We start from the raw sequence: 21,363 nt of genomic DNA, 5'->3' as shown, positions 1-21,363 counted from the left end.
TGAGTTTTCTGAGTTGCTTGGGGTGGTGGCTCAGCAGGAGCCCCTGAAAGTCAGAAGGTCGCTGACGCCTTTGCTGTGCGGTGGGGGCAGCAGAGAGGTGGGCCTGGCCGGACTCGCCCCCCCCTGGGGGGGGGGGCGGGGCGGTGGGGGCCGCAGGGAGAGGAAGGCAGGCCCTCAGGGGGCGGAGCGCAGGCACCGTCCCAGACAGGCCCTGGACTCGCACAATCACTTCTCACAGACTTCGCTGCCCCCACCGCCGCCACTGCCCACAAGCTCCACATTTTAAGCTTTTTATGTTTTAATGTTAAATATTTTAAGATCTAAAATTTCTAAGAATCTGAAACTATAATGACCTGCTTTTGTTAAAACTGTATGTCAGTAAAGCAATTATACTCCAATACAGATGTTTAAAAAAAAACAAAATCAAAAACCGTATGTCTTCCTAGCTAAGGTTAACACTTTTCTGGTAATTTTAAAGAAAATTTTTAAGTAGCCCTCATTTTTTCCACATTCTTCGCTATTTATCTTGTGAAATGTGAAACAAAGCAGAGTCAGCATGTCAAGGGGCTTTAACACGGAACCTGGGGGTCATTAAGGAGTGGAACTCAAGCCGGGCCCCAGCGAGGGGAGCCGTGAACTTGGGACCTGGGCCGAAGCTCAGAGATTCCAGGGGCGCAGCAAGAACCGCACCTGCTCCCATCCCCGTAACGGGCCTTCTCCTCCCTCGTGACGGCCTCGGCCCTCAGGTACGTTCAGCCCAGACTGGCTTCTGCCTCTGACTCCAATTAAATTCTCTGTAGGCAAACCCCCCTGTCCTCACCCTCAAAAGCCCCAACTGTTTCTATTGCCTAACGGGACCCGAATCTGCGCGCTCCAAACTGCAATTCTTTCATCCCAAACAGACACTCCCTGCTGGACCACTGCCTCCAGGATGCCGAGGCTGATGACCGCACACAGGTGGGCGACGCCCTGGCCAGGCGACCCGGCCTCAGAGTCAGCAGCCTTTCCTACAGCACAGTCAGCCACCGCAGCTGCCCTCAGGCCACACGCAGCCCTGCGACCCTGCAACCTCGTCCTCTCTGCCCTCAAAGCCTCGCGTCCGAGCCAGCCCGGCTCTGCCCGCGCCCCCGGCTGCAGCTCGGCCTCCTTACCGGTCTCCCTCTCTCCGGCTTCCACAGCCAAGGCTTCCTTCTGGCTCCACAGCACGGAGTTCTCCTCCTGCAGCTCCGCCTGCCGCCGGGCCGCACACTGCAGCTGCTGTCTCAGGCCCTCCAGCTCAGCCACCAGGCCCTGCTCACTCGCCTCCTTCCGGCCCAGTGCCTCCTGCAGGCCGGCCCTCTCCTCTGTGAAGCCCTCGACGATGCCTGCGGTCCACGCGGGAGGGCGCTGTAAGGCCCCGGGGGCGGGGGGGGGGGGGGGGGGCCGGGGCGGGGCGTCCTGTTCCCCCAGGGACGGCACCGGACCACCCTCCCCGCGAGGCACAGGAGTGGCAGGCAAGACGAGGGCCCAGCGCACGCGGCCACCGTGAGCGAGCGCCAGGCACCAGGCGCGCGGGGTCGGGGCGGCGGCGCGACCCCAGGAAGGCGGCTGACGCCCTTGCTGTTGAGACCCCAGCACGACGCGCGTCCCTGGCAGGCAGGCCCCGCTCACCCTCCGCCGTGTGCAGCGCCAGCTCGAGCCGGGCCTTGGCCGCGCGCTCCGCGTCCAGGTGCTCCAGCAGCTCCTGGTGCTTCCGCACCACCTGCGCCGTCTCCTCGCTCTTGCAGCTGAACTCCTTCTCAAGACGAGAATGAATCTGACGTGCTTCCTCCAGCTGTGAAACACGTTTGAAAATGGCATTTTGGACCAAAAGTAATCAAAGCTTATACTGACACCAACAGAGTTCTATTTGCATCGAATTCTGGGGAAACCATAAATATCCTGTAAGAAACAGCAATTTCCATGTTCAACGTTATGTCAGTTACTAAATAAGCAACAAATTTTCAAAAAAGTAAAGTTCTGCACATGGAGACACAGACAACACTGCACGGACACACCGTTTGTGACCGTCGACCCCACATGTGTCTGCGTGGAACATGGCGGGGGGTGGTCATTTCAGAGGACACACTGACAGGAGCCTGGCACCCGGGCAGGCACAGGCCCCCTGGTGACTGCAGGTGGAGGATGGGAAAGGCTCCTGGCTCATCACCACACCGGGCAGGGCACCTGACACGACCCTCCCTCCCCAGGTCAGACACCATGGGACGCCCCCCTTCCCAGGCACAGCCCAGGGCCACAACCTCACCTTCCTCCCGAGCTCCCCTGGTGGGCATGTCCAGGCTGAAGCCCCCAGGCCACGCACAGGCTGGAGGGCCCAGGTTAATCTCTGAATTCAAAACGCCTACACCCAGCTGGCCTGACCGACAACTCGGCACCTGGCCCGGGCCCCCTCAGCCTCCCCCTGCGTGTAACCAACTCTGACCCTTCCAGACCCAGCCTCTAAGGAAACCTGTTGGTTTTACCTTGAAAACAGCCCCCGGCGCTGCCTCTCCTCATGCCCTGCTGTGGGCAGCCTGCCCGAGTTCTTGGCAGCCACTGCCCCTCGGGCAGCCCACCACTGACCCTGACCTGAACAGGGGCTCCTCGCGCCCCTCTGGCCGCTGCCTGTGTCAACTCCCACCTCCCTCCCCTGCTTCCCCGCTTACACACCCAGGTGCCCCTGCAGAGCACACAGTGGGGACAGCGGGGACGCAGGACCGTGGGCCAGATCAGACTGCAGACTGGACGGCGTCTGTTCCGTTAACTGCGCTTGGGGACAATCCAAAGCACCTGATTATTTATCATAAGATGCTGCCCAACTCTGTCCGGTTTCTGAGAGAAGATGGGACGCAACCAGAGGAGAAACTTCAGAGCTCGCCACTGTGGCTCTGCCTGCATTCGCATCTCAATATTTCTGAGACGTGAACAGCGATGCTTCACGTGAAAATGCTTACTTTTTAACTGGGAAACTTTGGGAAAAGGCTCTCTATTGCTTTCCAAGCTTTCCTACTTAATGTCTGTGCTAATTGTCTGAAGCATTCTAAAAGTTTAACAAATTCCCATCTTCAGTAATAATCTCTAAACATAAGTATATTCAAAATGGAATTAAAATGGTGTGCAAGGTGCAGTAAAAGAGGCTGAACACACAGGATCTAAATTAAGTGCACTGAGGTTTTACTTTTCATTCACAGCAAGCCTACTTCCCCAAGAATTTCGGCTCAGAAAAGACTCCTATTTGAGGAAAACATGTGGGCGAACCTCCGAGGGAGTAACAGGCTCAGAGCGACACCCGGCAGAGAGAGGAGAGAAAGAAGTCAGACCCGCCTGGAGAGAGGAAACCTCCGTCTCGCCCGCACGGTCTGGTGGAGGATCAGAAACCCTGACTGCCCAGCACCCGCAGGCACCTGGGGCTGCGCTGGCACTGCCAGGCAGCCTCCGTCACCCACCGGCCCCCCGCCCACTCCTTCAGCCTGTCACCCTCCTCTGCAGAGAGGCCGAGGGGCCGTGCCTCACCTGCCTGGTGGAGTCCAGGACCATCTCCAGGAGGCCATCCACCGCCAGGCCCAGGCTCCGGTAGATCCTCCTGACGGGCCGCTCATACTCCAGCGTGCTTTCTGGGCTCATGAAGAAGCTCTCACAGACATGACTGCTAATCTCAGCCACTGACGACGTCTCGGCACACTCGGGCGATGCGCTGTCCAGCTCCGGCAGGGCCGCGTCGAGCCCGGGCCACACCTCGTCCAGGGCTGGGGCTACAAGCGAGCAGACACAGGAGCCATGCTGCCAGGAAGACCCCCGGTGCCCAGCCTGGGGGCTGCGGGCACAGGGCTGTCGGCGCTCACCTGCAGGCGGGCTCTCGTCCTCCAGGCAGAGCCCCACGCGCTCACCGATGCGGCTCTTCAGGGCAACGGCGGCCTTGAGTGTCTCCCCAAACAGGCCCAGCAGCCTCCTCAGGGCGTCCCGGAGAGCTCTCCTGAGAGGGGCACACACGGGCAGCGTCAGCCGAGACCCCGCCCGGCTGACCGCATGCCAGCAGCACCGTGGGCGACCTGAGTGTCCCTCTCCTGGAGGTCTGCGCCCAGCCCAGCACGGGGGCTTCATCCGGGAGCCCCTCCCAGCTGCTCTGCCCGCAGTGGCGCCACCACGAGCTGCACAGACCCAGCCTGCCCCCCGCCACAGCCTCTCTGGCACTCAGGAGCAGAGCTGGGCGCCAACGTGGCCCCTGAGGCCCCACCCTCTCAGGATACACCGGCTCAAACGCCCAGGTCACCCCTTGCCCACAGCCCACCAGCACAGGAAGGCGCCGTGTCTCCCCGTGTCTCTCTCTGGGGCCACACAAACACGGAGTTTGGGGTGTGTGGTTCCCCTAGGACAGGAGTCCTGTCTCTGAGCCGCACCCTCCCAGACCAGCCCGTCCAGCTGGGGGGCATCAGCTGGGGCACGGTGACCCCGCCCAGGCCGTGGCTCTGGTGCCCACGAGACGTCAGGGCTTGGCCAGCCCCATCCGCCCGCGGCTCACACCCCTCCCTCAGGCCCAGCACAGGGAAACGCCACTCAAGACATGGGAAGAGCTGCCCCTCAGGAAGCTGACACCCCAGGTCAGGGCCAGAGATGGTGAGAAAGGGACGCGGGGACGTGAGGGGCGGGGGCAGGCGGGGGCAGACTGCAAACGGCGGGCCCGACAGCCCCTGCTGCTGCCCAGGCCCCTCGGAGGGAGCGTGCGGGGAGGGCATAAGGACCACCCCCAGACGAGCTCGGGCAGGCGGTGTCTGCTTTGCTCTGAGAGAAAATGCCAGAAGGCCCCAGCCGCCCCCCCCCTCCTTGGGCCCCGTCCAGGCCATACCGACCCCTGGTCCCTGAGAAGCCTCATGAACGCCAAACACTCGTGGGTGTCCGCGCATCTCACCTGCCGGGCACGCCCCCCGAACGCCTCGGGGCCTTTGCTCTCTGCCAGCCCCCCGAGGGCAGGGCCAGGCCTGACACGTCCTGCCCTGCACTCCCCTCATCGAGCGGCAAGGCAGCTGGGCACAGCACACAAGGTCCTCACAGAGATAATGAAGCCGTGAAAGCATGAACGGAGAGATGGAGCCCACGTGAGCGGCACCCGCCCTCCGCACAGCAGCCCTCCCCCCTCCTCCCCGACCCTCAGCGCCACATATACGGTAGCGCCGCGCTGCTGAGGACGAGGGTCCAGGGGCAGCAGGGACCCCAGACCAGCAGGACCATGAGATACGGGCAGGGACAGGCCAAGGGATGCACAAAGGGGCCCAGAGAGGCCGGCCAGTGAGCTGCACCTTCCCGGGCGATGCTGAGCCAATGGCCCCGACAGGCAAAGACGAGAGCGTCTCCTGACATCAGGCAAACACAACTGAACAGCTCACTCCAGAAGCACACGAGAAGCGGAGCTAAAACCTGCCTAGCGCCAGGTGGGAAACTATTTCCTAAATAAGACTCCCAAACAAACAAGAAAAGGGACGGGTCGGTAACTGCCTTCATAGCAGCATCAAATCTTGTAATCTGGCAAAATGAGAAGGTTTGGCAAAGCGAGGTGGTGGGTACGTGGGTGCCACGACTCAGCGCTCATCTTGAAGTTTAAGGCCCTCCTGGATGAGAGGACCACGCAGCACAGGGTCCCATCCACCAGGTGCCAACATGCACTCCAGCCCGAGAAGCAGAGGCGGCCACTGACCTCTCGCCGTGGGACAGGTCGATGTCGGACTTGAGCATTGAGATGAGAGTTGTTTCCTCCTGGTTCTCCCTTTCCCGCCTTTGCTGAAGCCTCTCCAGTTCGGAATGGCGCTCTTCTATCTCGCGACTTAAGGATAAAATCTGGTCTTTTAGCTGTTGAAGAAAAATTGTTAAAGCTTTAGTTAAGACAATTTAGTTAAAACTAAGTTTCTGTAAGGAACTTTCTTTATCCAACAGCAGGTCTGTGGTTTGTGGGATGGAGAAAACGGATGATGGGACACCAGCGTGGGGCCCATAAAGCACGCAAAGCACAGGCCAGAGGAAAAAGAAGGGTGTAATTTTGAAACCAATTTACCGAAGAGAACAAAGGGAACAGAAAACAGTTTCAATGCTGTGCATAGAGGGAACCTGCGAAAAAAGTGTAGCTCTTATAAACCACTGGGCCATATAGGTCGCTGGTAAAATGAAAGAAAATGGAATAAGTAAACAGAGAATGGCAAGTTTCAAGATGGCAAACAATGACCAAGAAATGGACAAAAGAGACACAGAAGATGAACTGCATGCCCGGATGGCTCGAGGCTGGGGCGGCCCCAGAGGCCAGCGTGGAGCTGGCGGACGGCAGACCCTTCCCTCTGCTAGCCCTGCTCCCTCACCTGCATTCCTATCAAATCTTCCTCCACTTACAATGGGGTTACATCCCAAGACACCCATCCTAAACTGCAAATACCATACATCGAAAATGCATTTAAGGACCTCCCTGGTGGCACAGTGGTTAAGAATCCGCCTGCCGGGCTTCCCTGGTAGCGCAGTGGTTGAGAGTCCGCCTGCCGATGCAGGGGTCGCGGGTTCACGCCCCGGTCTGGGAAGATCCCACATGCCGCGGAGCGGCTGGGCCTGTGAGCCATGGCCGCTGAGCCTGTGCTCCGCAACAGGAGAGGCCACAACAGTGAGAGGCCCGGGTACCGCAAAAAAAAAAAAAAAAAAAAAAAAGAATCCGCCTGCCAATGCAGGAGACACGTGTTTGAGCCCTGGTCCGGGAAGATCCCACATGCCGCAGAGCAGCTGGGCCCATGCACCACAGCTACTGAGCCTGCGCTCTAGAGCCCGCGAGCCACAACTACTGAGCCCACGTGCCACAACTACTGAAGCCCGTGTGCCTACAGCCTGCACTCCACAACAAAAGAAGCCGCTGCAACGAGAAGCCCGGGCACTGCAACAAGAGTAGCCCCCCCTCACCGCAACTAGAGAAAGCCCGCGCACAGCAATGAAAACCCAACGCAGCCAAAAATAATTAATTTTTTAAAAAAGGAAATGCATTTAACACACCTGTGAATGAAAAGGGTCACCTGCCATATCAGCAAACAAAGGATGTTGCAGCCATCAAGCCACCACAGCCGCCCAGACAGTGAGCTCTGAGTGGGCTCAGGATGGGAAAGCACAGGATACTGGCCCCAGGTAGAGGAGGTACAGATCAAAAAATGATTTCAGTGAGCCCAGACTTTGCTTCTTCCCGTACACAGAAAAGCGCTAAATTCATTAACTTGAGATGCCTGGTTTCTTTAATTAACAGTAATCTTTTGAAAAGGAAAAGCAGAGCGGCTGGCTGTCTTGGTCAAGAATGGCTGTCGGCGCATCAGTCGTTCACCTTTCTGGTCGTGTGGCGGATGGGGAGCTGTGGCTGCCCTGCCCAGCATCACAGGAGAGAACTGGACCACATATCACTAGCCCAGGGAAAGATAAAAATTCAACATTCAAAGTACTGTTTCTATTGAATGTACACTGCTTTCACACCATCGCAAGTCAAAAAATCCTTCCTAAGTCAAACGACTGTAAGTCAGGAACTGTCTGTACTCAATAAGGTAATAGAGTTAATTCATCAATGAAGAACATTTGTTCATCAAAAGATGACAAAAGGGAAGAAAAACCCCACAACTTAGAAGAAATCCAGAAATACAAATAAAAACTTCCCTAAATCAGTAAGAAAAAGAAGAACAACTGTTTTAAATAGAAAAATGGCCAAAGATACAAAAAGGTATTCCACAGAAAGGGAAACAAATGGATCACAAACATAGTAACACATGCGCATCTTCTCAGCAAATTAAGACCACCAAGAGACACCATTTCGTTGCCACAAAACTGGCAAAAATTAAAAAGCAAGAACATTCCAGGAGAGGATGTGGAGTAACAGGAGCTCGAGTGCACGACTGGTGGAACCACCCAGAAACAGCCTTGGGGTTACCCAGCAGGGGCAGAACCCCACAATCTGGACACGCACTTCTGGGTTTAAGAAGCTCCTGCACATCTGGAGTAAGAGGTGTGTGTAGGAAACTCAGGGCAGCTTTATTCATAATGGCAGAAAGACAGAAACAGGCCCAAGTCCACCGATGAGCACACACGCAATGGATGCCATTCGGCAGCTTGGGTGGCAGGTACGGCCCCCCCAGCGCCATCTGTGAACCTCCAGTCAACACGGAACGAGGGAGGCCAGCACACACCCCCTTGTGAAGGCCGGAAAGGGCTGAGGCTCAACAGCAGAGTGTCCAGGAATAAACACATCAGTGAGCAAGAAACCTGCAATGATCAGAAGGGTGGTTGCCTCGGCGGGGGGCAGGGGGCAGGGGGCAGGGGGGTCTCCTGAGGTGCTTCACGTGGGTGGTGGGACACCATCCTTACTCCACAGTATTACTTTAACCGAACATGTACATTTTAAGGACACCTGTAACATAATTTCACAGTGGAAACAGCTTCCCGCAGAGTCTGGTTTCCTGAAGGGTCGCACGCCCTGCTCCGACCGGGGAGCCTCTGGGCAGCGGACGCACAGCCTGGCCCACCGGCCCAGGGGAGCCTCCTGCTGCCCGCCTCCACGCGCCCGCACAAAGGCGTCCCCCACTCCTGGCGCCTCTCAGTCTTTCCTCCCCACCTTCTCTCACACTCCTGCCATCAAGCCACCATCCCCCCTTTTTAAAGGTAAATCGCTATGTATGTTTTACAATTTCTCTCTTAATTCAGAATTTAACATTTCCTTTTTAACTGTAGTAATACTTTTATTAGGACTGTTATTGTTTCTGGTCCTTGAGGTATAAAATCGCAGAGGCTTTGAACGGTGTATTCTGTACAAACTTTTAGTATTTTGTACAGAATGAGCTGTTTTAAGAATGCATGTCACGTACCAGCAGAAATGCCTGGTATACTGAAGAACAAGCTTAAGAAACACTTCGAGAGGCTCGTTCTTCCTCATGGAGCCCCCTCCTGCCTAAGCCCTGGTGCCGTCCTTGCTCCCCTGCACGTGCCCCCCATCCTCCTGCCTTCTCGTTGGCTGGGCTCCCAGCACAGGAGGGGCCTCTGCAGCCAGGAACATGCCCCTTGACGGGCAGCTAATGACTGACCTCCACAGATACATGCTGCCCTGAGTCTGGCTGGGAGTGACTTTGACATCTCCGGTACCAAATTAAGTCAGACACACCCCTGTGCAGTGTTTACAGTCAGAAGGCCTGGCCCCACCACTTGGCAGCCATGGACTTTGAGCAAATTAACGGAGCCTCTCCTGGGCCTCAGTGTCCTGAGAGGGAGAGAGCTGCACAGAAATGAGAAAATTCTACATCTAACGTGCTTAGCGTGGTGCCTGCACACATTCATAAGAAAACTGTGCCTCCAGTGTGTGAATAAGTTCAAATCCAGTGACCCTGTATGATGATAAAGTCAAAGAAAGCAGCAGTACTGTTATGACTCTGAAAGATCACACAGTGGGACTATCTCTAAAAATAGTATAAATACACATTCGTATTTTCAATAATAATAATGAAAAAAACCCAATTCAAAAATTGTCAAGGACCTCAGCCATAAAAAAGAATGAAATAATGCCATTTGCAGCAACATGGATGGACCTAGAGAGTATTATGCTTAGTGAAATAAGTCAGACAGAGAGAAAAATACTGTATGATATCACTTATATGTGGAATCTAAGAAAATGATACAAATGAACTTATTTACAAAACAGAAATAGACTCTCAGACATGGAGATATATTAGGAGTTTGGGATTAATATGTAGACACTACTGTATATAAGATAGATAACCAAAAAGGACCTACTGTATAGCACAGAAAACTACATTCAATATCTTGTAATAAGCTCTAAGGGAAAAGAATCTGAAAAAGTATACATATACACTTTATATATATATATATACACACACACATATGTATATACATATATATAACTGAGTTACTTTGCTATACAGTTGAAACTAACACAACATTGTAAATTAACTGTACTTCAATAAAAAAAAAACTGTCAAGGACCTGAACAGACAAAAATGGCCAATAAACCCATGAAAAGATGTCCAACGTCACCAGTGATTAGGGAAATGCAAATAAAAACAAGATATCACCTCATATCCATTATGATGGCTATTACTTTAAAAAATGAAAAACAGCAAGTGTTGACAAGAATGCAGAAAAATTGGAACATTTGTGCACTGTTGGTGGAAATGCACAATGCCACAGCTGCTGTGGAAAACAGTTTAGCAGTTCCTCAAAAAGTTAAACACAGAATTATCGTATGACCCATCAACTTTGTTCTTAGATATATACCCCAAAACTCAAAAGCAGGGGCTGAAGCAAATACTTGCATCGCAGCGTCCACAGCAGCATTATGCGCACAACAGCCAAAGGAAGAGCCGACCATGAACAGATGGCCACCAACAGACGAACAGATCAACAAAATATGGTGTCTATATACAGTGGAATAATATTAGTCGGCCATAAAAAGCCATGAATGTTGATACACCCACAACATGGATGGACCTTGAGGACATTATGCTAAGTGAAATGAGTCAAACACAAAAGAACATATATTGTGTGATTCCTCTGAAATGAGATCCCTCGAGGAGTCAAATTCACAAAGGCAGAAAGTACAGTGGTGGGTACCAGGGAAGGATGGAGGGGGATGGGAGCTATTATGTGTTTAATTAATTAACTGATTTATTTTTGGCTGCACTGCGCGCGGGCGTTCTCTACGTTGCGGCGAGGTGCGGCGCACGGGCTTCTCGTTGCGGTGACTTCTCTTGTTGCAGAGCACAGGCTCTAGGCGTGTGGGCTTCAGCAGTTGTGGCACACGGGCTCAGCAGTTGTGGCTCGCAGGCTCTAGAGTGCAGGCTCGGTAGTTGTAGCACACAGGCATAGGTGCTCTGCGGCATGTGGGATCTTCCCAGACCAGGGCTCGAACCCGTGTCCCCTGCATTGGCAGGCGGATTCTTAACCACTGCGCCAGCAGGGAAGCCCAGGAATTATTTTTAATGAGGGCAGAGCTTCTACGTGGGATGATGAACAAGTTCTGGAAACGGAGAGCAGCGATACTTGCACGATACTGTGAATGTGGTTAATGCCACTGAACTGTGCACTTAAAACGGTTGAAATGGTAAATACTATGTTATGCACATTCTACCATACACAAGAAAAGAATTAACAAAGAAAAGATGCATCCCACATACCTGCAGAATTTGGTTATTCTTCTCCCGAAGCTGCAGCGACAGAGACTCTTTCTCTTTTTGGTAAAGAGACTGTGCCTGCTCCCGCTCAAGTTTATGTATCGCCTCTTTTTCATGCAAAGCAGCTTTCTTTTCACTTTCAAATTCACCCTGTACAAAAGTACATTAACAACAACAAAAAATGCCATTAAGTTATAAAATTATAAGGATAATTTCTCCATTTCTCTGCTGTTCACTAGAATTTAGTTCATTCAACAAATATTCATTGATTCCGTATTCTGTGCCAAGAACAATGATCAAAAAGGCCAAGGCCACTATCCCCAGTGAACATGCGTTCAAATGCGCTTATCATAAAGAGTACAAAAGAAACAGCCCGCTACCTTTCCCAATGGTCACGTTAAGAAATTCTCCATCATCAGGGGATCATGACCATCAAAATCCAAGATATTTAGAAACCTAACTTCCTCAGGTTTTAAAAAATAAACCCTGTTTCTTCTTAAATAATAAAAAATATTTCTTAATAATGTTCACCTAATGAATTAAAATACATTAATGAAATAAGCTTTTTTTTTTTAACTACAGAGATAGCCCTTCCAGAATGACAGAATAAGGACTTCCAAAAATCCATTCCTCTACAAGAGCACTGAGAACACTGGCAAAAACTGTCAAAATCAACTTTTTCATAGCTCTGGAAATTAAAGTGTTTATTAAAAACAAAGGCTGAGTCGCCATCAGAACAGGAAGCTTTGAGTGTTTGAACCTGCCCTAATCCCATCACTCCAGTCTCTGGGATAGCCTTGAAAATGCAGCCCAGGGAATTCCCTGGTGGTCCAGTGGTTAAGACCATTTCAAGCTTTCACTGCTGTGGGCCCCGGGGTTCAACCGGGGTTCAATCTCTGATCGGGGAACCCGCCAAAAAAAAAAAAGAAAGAAAATGCAGCCCAGCAACCATGGGGGGAGGAGGAGAAGAATGGGTTGCACCAAAGCACCACCACCAACTGTCACTAACTGACCTGTCTAGCAGCTCACTGAAGAGCTCCATTCTCAAAGCTGGTTTTTTACTGGCTCTGATTCAGAGCTCACCTCAACAATCCTGTGCCCAGCAACTGTTTAACAGCTCAGCGGCCTGAGGCAGTGATAACAACTGGAGCTAATAAGAGGCTGATCAAAAACCTTAAAAGGAAGTGAAAGCTAAGGCAGAGATGTATACTGCCTGCCACAGCATTAAAGGCATGCCCAACCAGAGCCCCACAATAAAGAGATAAGATTATAAAATGAAACCCAATAGATATTCTGAAGCTGAAAAGCACAATTACTGAAATAAAAGTTTCACTAGAGGGACTCAACAGCAGATTCAAGTGGGTAGAAGAATCAGCAAACATGAAGACAGGTCAAATGAGATTATTCATTATGGGGAACAAAAAGGAAAAAAAAAGAAAAAAGAAATAAAGTAAGGAGGCTCACAGGCCTTTAGGACATCCTCAAAGACCAACATACACATCATGAGTGTCCCAGAGGAAAGGACAAAGGGAACACGGCAAAAGAATACTTGAAGATAATATGCCTAAAAACTTTGCAAATTTGATGAAAAATATCAATCTATACATAGAAGAAGCTCAATGAACTCCAAGTAGGATAAACTCAGAGATCCACACCTGGACACATCATAATCAAACTGCTGAGAGACAAAGAAAATCTAGAAAGCAGTGAAAAGCAAGTAATTTATTTTGTCTTCTATGTTTATGTGTATAGTTTGTAATTCTTTTTTCTATGTGATTTAGAAGACAAATGCATAAAGAACGAGCATAAAGTGTATACAGATGCTCTTTGTATGACAATATTAGCACAAAGGAGGAAGGAAGGAAGGAAGGAAGGAATGACGCTATATCAAAGAACAATTTTGTGAACTATTAAAATTAAGTTGGTATTAATCTGAACCATATTGTTATAAAATGTTCAATGTAATGCCCAGGGCAGGCACTAAAAAAATTAAAAGCAAACAAAAAAACAAAACAAAAACAAAAACCAAAAAAATATAGAAAAATAAACATCAAGGAAATCAAAACAAAAGGCGGCAGTAATGGAGATTTAGAGGAACAAAAGAGACAGAAGATGTATAGAAAGCAAACAGCAAGTACTGACACACCCTATAACATATATGAACCTAGAAAACATTATTCTAAGTGAAAGAAGCCAAACACAAAAGGCCATATTTTGCATGATTCGATTTCTAAAAAATGTTCAGAAAAGGCAACTCCACAGAAGCGGAGAGTAGATCAGGGGTTGCCAGGAGCTGGGGGAGGGAAGAGACTGCTAACGGGTCGGGGGTTTCTTTTGTGGTGATGTAAATGTTCTGGAATTAGACGGCAATAAGAGTTGTACAACTTTGTGAATATACTGCAGACCACCGAACTGTATATTTCAAAAAGAGTGATTTTTATGATATGTGCGTCATATCTCAATAAGGTTGTAATTAAAAACAAAACAAAACCACAGTAAAAATCATTGCGAGAAGTAATGCTGAATGCTCACTCATCCCGCGCAGACACCCTTCCGTGGCAACAGGCCCCTTGAAGCAAGAAAAGGCTTGACGTGGCCGCTGCTGAGTCACCAAAGCAAGGCCATGAGCAGGGCTCAGACTTTCCCAGGCTTAAATACAGCTGGCTCTTTACCATGGGGCTGGACAGTGTGGGTCCACTTACCCTCGGATTGTTTGTTTGGGGCCGTGCTGAGCAGCATGGGGCGTCTTACCTCCCTGACCAGGGATCGAACCCAGGCCCCCTGCACTGGGAGCGAGGAGTCTTAGCCACTGGACCGCAGGGAAGCCCCACGGCTTTTGTTTCGATGGCAAACACTACAGCACCACACGATCTGCGGCTGGCTGGGCGTGCAGACGCACAGTGACGGCGGATACGGAGGAGCCACGCGTACCGAGGGCCAGCTATCAATCACACGCAGATTCCCAACTGTGCAGAGGGCCGGCACGCTTAATTCCGTGTTGGTTAAGGGTCAACTATTTGATGACAATTTCTTAAAAGAAAAGGAATGCTAACTAGTCAACTTAAATATAAAAATGAAGGAAAAAAAGTTGCCTTGAAAAATCTCAGTTTCTAAGACAATGAATACGTTTTAATTTTGCATATCAAAATTAATTTAGAATACATTTTTCTTACTTTGCAGGTGAGAAAGGATAGCAATGAAATAGATCACCCTTGAGCCCAGTACCTTTAACTGTGTGATGTGCTGCTCCAGCAGCGCCTCCGACCGACACTTCAGCAGCTCAATCTCCTCCCGACAGCAGAGCCGCTGCTTCTCCTCCTCTTCCATCTCCGCAGGAACCGCAGCGCCCTGCTTGAGTGGGGAGGAAGGTCAACACTGGGCCTTGCCCGTGTGCGTGGATCTGTGGTGAGGCTGGAGCTCAGCTTATTCCACATATTTCCACGTGACGACACGCAGCAGTCAGGTTATAGCTCACAGAAAACGTCAAGTCACTCTTTGTGGGAGCTGGATTCTCACCTCAGTCACAAGCATCAGAAAATGGGGTTTGCACAGCACAACACTGAAACTATACTTTGAAGTTCTACAGACCGTTTCTGAATTAACACAGAACATTTTTATAAACTTCCTCTCCTGGAATAGGTTTAACTCAATCCTTTAAAAGGAAGAATCAAGTGCAATTTCAAGTTGGGACATGTGGCAGTTTCCAAAGCCCTTTAACTGTCTCATCTGCACCACAAAACCACTTCATGGGAAGGACGGGGTTCACCCAGATGGTTCACAGCCAGGAAGGAAGCTGCAGGCCTGACAGTAACCAGATCTGACCACGGATGTTGGCTCTGTGTGTGCCAACCACAAAATGCTAGTGAACAAGAACAAAACCCCGAATGCCAACGGGCACCACAGACCGGCAGGGCAGGGCCAAGGGAGAGGAGGACAAGCCACACTCCCTTTCCCCAAAAACAGACTCCAGGACACTGAAGGACGCTGGGAAAAATAAGAAAACATCAGCACCCAAGAAGAGGCAAATCCCGCAAAAGCACATGATAAACAGGACCCCGCGTGAGGACCGCTCTTCGGGTGCCCGCCCGCCCGGCACAGGCACCTGCGCCCCTCCCCCTCAGCACCTTCAGCAAACAGGTCCTGAGGGTGGACCCCGCACGCTCGCTGGCCTGTTAAACGCTCCGGTTGACAGGTCGAAGCGTAAGCCCCTGCTTCTTGAAGAACTTGTGCCACAGATCACATTCTTCAGGCAAAACTTTCACGGAAGCCAAATGTATACAAACAGATAAAAGTGAACTTCTGTTTGGGGTCAGGGTCAGAGTCCAAGAGCACCCCACACCCCGGCGTGCCTGGAGTCCCGGGGCCTGCAGGCTGCACTGTGCACGTGAGAGCCCGGGCCCGGGGACTCAGGCTGCTCTTCCTGGCCACGGGGTCCCTCCAGGCCTTGGGGTCACTGCCCACAAACAGAGAGAGCGGAGGGTGGGTGCCGTACGGAGCTGTGGCTGGGAAGGAAGAACCAGCCCACCGATGCCAAGCGCCTGGGTCGTCTGCCCCACTGAGGCCCCACGGGCCCCAGCACAGAGCAGCCCTTGCTACAGGAGCGGGAGGCACGCACAGGACTTGTTGCCCAACCTCCACGGCCTCAGGAAGGGTTTCCAGGCAGCTGGCAGAGACACGCCAGGTCCAGCAAGACGTCCCAAGCGCAGTCAGGAGCAGCGGACACACAGCACCCCTCCCAGGCGCCCTGTGGGTGGGGGAAATCACCCTAACCTGACACCTGCGAGGGGCAGTGGGGACACCGCGACCTGCTCTGCCCAGCGTGCCCCCAGGTCTGGAGCAGGACAGTCAGGGGAGGCCACAGACGTCATTGCGCATTCAGCCCCGCGACCTGGACGCCTCAGCACCCCCGGGCTGGCTGTGTGACCTCGGCCCCCGTGACCTGACCGGACAGGGTCAGAGGGGGTTTTACTTGTGCCACTCCCTGCATCCCCTCAAGACCTCCTTACACACAATCGTTCTATTTCCAGCCTGACTAAACTCTCTTTAATCTGTTCCAAATGGTAAAGTCAATATAAGCAAAAGATGTTTTTAAAAAGTTATTCTCGGGCTTCCCTGGTGGCGCAGTGGTTGAGAGTCCGCCTGCCGATGCAGGGGACGCGGGTTCGTGCCCTGGTCCGGGAGGATCCCACATGCCGCGGAGCGGCTGGGCCCGTGAGCCATGGCCACTGAGCTTGTGCGTCTGGAGCCTGTGCTCCGCAACGGGAGAGGCCACAGCAGTGAGAGGCCTGCGTACCGCAAAAAGGAAAAAAAAAAGTTATCTCGAGTTTTTCTAAAAATCCACAGAATTACGTGGGAAGTGTCATATATACTTTAATCATTAGAAAAACAATGGATACACTTAAAGAAGAAAAAAATAAGTAGTTCTGCACAAAGAATACCAACATAGTATTAAGAATAAATTCAACTGATAATGAATTAAAGACATTCAAACTATATCTAAAATAACCAGAGGTTCTCTTAATATTTTTTAAAAATCACACGAACAGATTTTTTTTTCCCCAAGAAAAGATGACACTGCCTGAGCGAGCAATCAGCAGTGGTCACACGACGGTTAACTCCTGCTTTCCTTCCACTGCTTAGTGTTACCAATACAAGGGTGATTTCTTTGCAGGACACTTAGCTCTAAGAAAAGGAAATCAGGCTTATGTTTTCAGAGAACTTTTCTCACAACCAAACTCCAAAGGGAAGTAACCTGAAAAATAATCCAATCGCTTCACAAGCGCTGCGTAAACAACTCTTCTGAAAAGTGACACTGCTTTTCAAACAGGTGCAGAGATATTTGTGGCGCAGATAAAACCCCTTCACAGAGGAAGAACACCACGTCCCTGCTATTTTGGGGACAATGGCCACAGCATCCCAGGAGACACCCAGCAAGGCTTTATGGAATATCTGTCTGTGAGGTCAGCCTGAGGGAAGACGGCAGGAAGAAGAGGCCACCACCTGGAACTATTCTCACCAAGCCATGGACCTGAATCCCATCCCGTGTGTAGACTGCTGACACGTTCACAGGCAATAAGGGGGAAATGTTAGCCAACGTCACAGGAAGCAGTAAAAACAGATTCAGCACAGCTCAGGCCCTATGTGGACCCCAATTTGACCAGCCACAGGGAGAGACTGGAACTTAGGCTGGACATGTGATGAAGTTAAGGGATTACTGTTAACTCTGCAGGTTAGCGTGGAGCATGTTACGGTATATTGGGGCGGCTAATGCACTGAGACTGGCGTGTACCCATGGGCAGTCAGATTCTGAACTGTCCTCTGTTTCTGTATATGTTGAAATTTTCTCCAATAAAAAGTTAAAATAAAATAGGGGAAGAAACTGCATATCCCACCTTCCCACAAACTCAGATGTTTTCTCCTGTGAAATGAGCTAGACAAAAAAGGTCACTTAAACAGTATCTAATACTCACATCCTTAGTAGCAACGTAAAAGAATGACATACTTGAACGAACAAATAGAAAAATACTTCCCAAATGATCTCAGCGCTCTAAAGAGAGTCAACACGGAAGTACAAAAATGCCGAGCCGAAGAGCAGGACGCATGTCACGACCAGGTAACAGAACCATCACAGTGAACAAACAGGATCCAACAAAGGTTCTTTGGAGAGAGGATTGTAAGCCAATAAATACCAGGGAAGGCCAGCGGCAGAGTCTGACTCTTCAGAGGATTAGAGAAATGAAACTCAGACACCTCCACAGGTCAGCAGGTCTCAGGGCAGCGCCCCAGAGGAGGACGTTGCTCACGAGGGCACGAGAGCACCGAAAGCAATGACAGCAACGAGAGCACCGAGAGCATGAGAGCAATTGGGCTGCAGCCAGGACCACCGTCTCCTCCACGGTGCCTGCAGCAAGCACCATCCCGGCAGCCATCTGACCCCTCTGTAATGGCCCCTGAGGACTGAACTCGAGGGGCTGGGGCACTTAGGACACTGCAGGGACAGAAAGCGGGCTGCGGCGGTGAGGGTGACCTCAGGTGGCCTCGGCCTGCAGCGGCTTGAAGCAGGATTTCAGTTCCCGACCACAGATTGAGGTCGGGCAGCGGCAGTGAGAGCGCTGAGCCCTGGCCACTGGACCGCCAGGGACCAGCAGCCAGTGACAAGGCCCTGGCCCGTCAGCTATGAACAAATGAACTTCCGCAGAGAGACGGAAAGTAGTGAAGCAAGTACAGTGTTTTTTAGAAGGAAAAAGAGTACAGTAGACACACGGGCAGGCTCAGAGAGAGCGTCACGCCCTCGTGGCAGTCTGAATCACTTTCGTGGGCATTTCTTCCCGGGTTCCTGTGGCCAACCATCCTGCTCTGCCTGGTTCTGAGCCCGTATTTGGTGTATCTCAAGGTCCTCCCACGCGCGCGTACACATCTCTTAGCCAAGATGGATTCCAGCGAAGAGGCCTATCTATGGGTAGTTGGCATCACTTACTATGAGGTGGCGCCCCTTCCTTTTGGACCTCCAAGGAGCCCTTCTGCGCATGTGTAGTCGGGAGGGTCTCCTTGACTTCGAGAGTGAGGAATATATGGTCTCTTATCTTCTATCTGGGCAGGGCCCAGCCTCCTCCATTATCCTACTTTTATGGAGCTTCTGTCCACAGGGGAGAAACTGTTCAGCCTGGGCCCATCTATCTCCTGCCTCAAGGGAAAACTGAGGGGATGCTGAGGAGACACTGAGGGGACATGGGGGCTGAGGGGACGCTGAGGGGACACTGAGTGGACATGGGGGCTGAGGGGACACTGAGGGGGATGAGGGAGTTTTGTCCTCTTTAATGAAACCTGAGTAAGATGACATTGTGAAGAGAAGATGGTTTGTGTGACTTTATCAGTGACCAGCTGCAAGTCTGGTCTCAGCCAGGCTTTTATCGTGTTTCTCTGAGCGTTTTGTGGGCATGGGCTTCCTGGGTGTGGATCCCTCCTGTCCTCTCATTCCCCAAACATGGGAAACCCGGATTCAGGGCATCTCAGGGTCCAAGGAGCAAACCAAGAAAAATGCCAACTCCCAGACTTTTCAACCAAACAAAAGGGATAAATGTCATATTTATGCTTCCCTTTATTTTTCTCCAATCCACTAATTCTCATTCTGGGAACTTCCATGTGAAAAAACAGGTTACATGCTAATTTCAGATCGGTCAACATGTACATACACAGCTAAGAGCACTGACTATTAACCTAGGAAACCTAGCGAATGCCAGGCCTTATTTTACGGTTCAAAATGAGCCTTTAACACGTCCTTTTGAAAAGCCCCACAGAAAAAGTACCTACAAAAATTTATAGCCTCAATAAGTTTGTACATATGCTTCACAAAAAACACCAGTTATCCTTACCCCCAGGAAGACCAGAAGATGCGGAGACACAAGTATTTCAAATCTAAGAACACCAAGGCAGAAGGGCCTCAGGGGCATCCAGCCAAGTGTCCTCAGATGGACTCCAGGGGCTTTTCAAGCCCTGCGAGGACGGTGTGCAGAATTCCGTGCGTACACACGTCTGCACGTGTGCTACGCGTGTGCACTACACACATGCAGGGCGGGCAGGCGGGGCAGTGACATCACGTGGGGCCTGGCTGCATGGCGTCCGCACACACCTCTGCCATCCTGTGTCAATGCAAAGGGCGCTGAGGGGTGTGAGCCCCACACGGGTCACGAGAACCCGGGCCAGGTCCCAGCCTCCATGGCAGCCCCGCGTATTCCAACTGCTTTGTTAGACTCCACTGTAACCTCGACCTCGCAATTCGACACGTTGCTTATAAACGTGGTGATGCGCAAAGTTAAAAATCCAAAGAAGTGGGAACTCCCTGGCGGTCCCGTGGTTAGGACTCCGCACTTTCACTGCCTGGCCCCGGGTTCAATCCCTGGTCAGGGAACTAAGGTCCTGCAAGCCGCCCAGAGGAACCAAAAAAAAAGAAAAAAATCTAAAGAAGAGCCCATAGCGTGTGCCGATCCCTATGAGCAGCTGCCGGGGGTGGTTGTTCTGCGTGGACACACGTCACCCACACACCCAAGCAGCCCGCCTGCTCCATCCTCCTCCACAGCCACTGCCTCCTCCAGCCTCCCCTGGGTCCAGAGGCACAGGCCCTCTCCCTGGCCCCAGCAGACCCCCGACACCACCCGCCCCCGGGCTCCCCGCGAGCCTCGGTCAACCTAGAGCAGGGCAGCTGCCTCCACCAAACGGCCCCCATGGGACACATCCGGGCACTTTGCTGCTGCCCTGCCCTCCAGGGGCCCTGCCCTCGGTCAGGTCCTTACTGCCCACCTGACCTCCGAGATCCTAGTGACACTGTGTGGCAGGGCCACGGGCACCTCGGCAACAACTGCCCTGAAGAGGTGTGCAGGACGGGGTCCCTGGCAGCAAAACCCTCCCGGGCGCGCTGCCCTGGAGCCCCAGTCTGGGCACCGCTCTGGGCCCGGGCCGCCACTGAGCAGAGCGCAGGCGAGAGGAGCGCAACACGTGGCACGCGCTCCACAGGGGACGCACCGTGGGCCATGCAGGGCACAGGGCGCGGGGCCATGAGTCCTGGACGGAGGGGCCATCCCAGAAGGAAGGGCTCATGGAGAAAACGATTTGACGAAAGAGAGGCAAGAGTGGGAGTTTCCAGGTGGGGGACAAGGCCAAGTTCAGAGGAGGTCACAGCCAGGGTGTTCCAGAAGCTGCCAGGCAGCAGGTGTCCGGCACCAGGCCAGAGGGCGCTTGGGCGGAGTCTGTGCAGGGCTGTGCCCCCGGGTTGCACCATGGGCCCCAGGGTTTGGGGTGCAGCACGGGATGCAGAGGACATGGAGCTCCTGGTGCCCCCTGAGAGACGCCACCCCTGCTGAGCACAGGCCCCGGGCCCTCCTGGCAGGTGTGAGGCCTGCCCAGCGTCCACCCCACTGCGGGCCTCACGTATACCCGAGGGCTCTGGTCACGAGGAGAAGCCTCAGGAGGCCCAGCGGTTTTGCTGATGTCACCGGCATCCCTGTGGGGGCCAGAGCCTGACCCCCAGGCCATCCCTGAAGCCACCGCTGCCCAGAAGGAACCTGTGGGGCCCCCTCCTGCGGAGCCTCCTGCACCTGCTTCTCGGCCACGTGCCCGGACCTGAGCTCCTGCACGGCTGCTTTTGGCTGCTGCCCCAGGGGCAGGCCCTCAGCAG

General features: G+C 52.3%; 1 protein-coding gene across 1 annotated transcript in view; it reads right to left on the bottom strand.

The window, feature by feature from the left end:
• PCNT (pericentrin) overlaps nt 1–21,363 on the bottom strand; it is a 96,749-nt gene that overhangs the window by 47,572 nt on the left and 27,814 nt on the right. The window contains 7 exon segments of the mRNA XM_032630312.1: nt 1,152–1,364; nt 1,651–1,813; nt 3,532–3,770; nt 3,861–3,991; nt 5,708–5,859; nt 11,196–11,342; nt 14,418–14,543. Of these exon segments, the coding sequence (XP_032486203.1) occupies nt 1,152–1,364; nt 1,651–1,813; nt 3,532–3,770; nt 3,861–3,991; nt 5,708–5,859; nt 11,196–11,342; nt 14,418–14,543 (1,171 nt within the window).

This window comes from Phocoena sinus, chromosome 4 (assembly GCF_008692025.1).
Source record: "Phocoena sinus isolate mPhoSin1 chromosome 4, mPhoSin1.pri, whole genome shotgun sequence".
NCBI classification, from domain to species: Eukaryota; Metazoa; Chordata; class Mammalia; order Artiodactyla; family Phocoenidae; genus Phocoena; species Phocoena sinus.
This window is presented reverse-complemented; position numbering and strand designations above follow the sequence as displayed.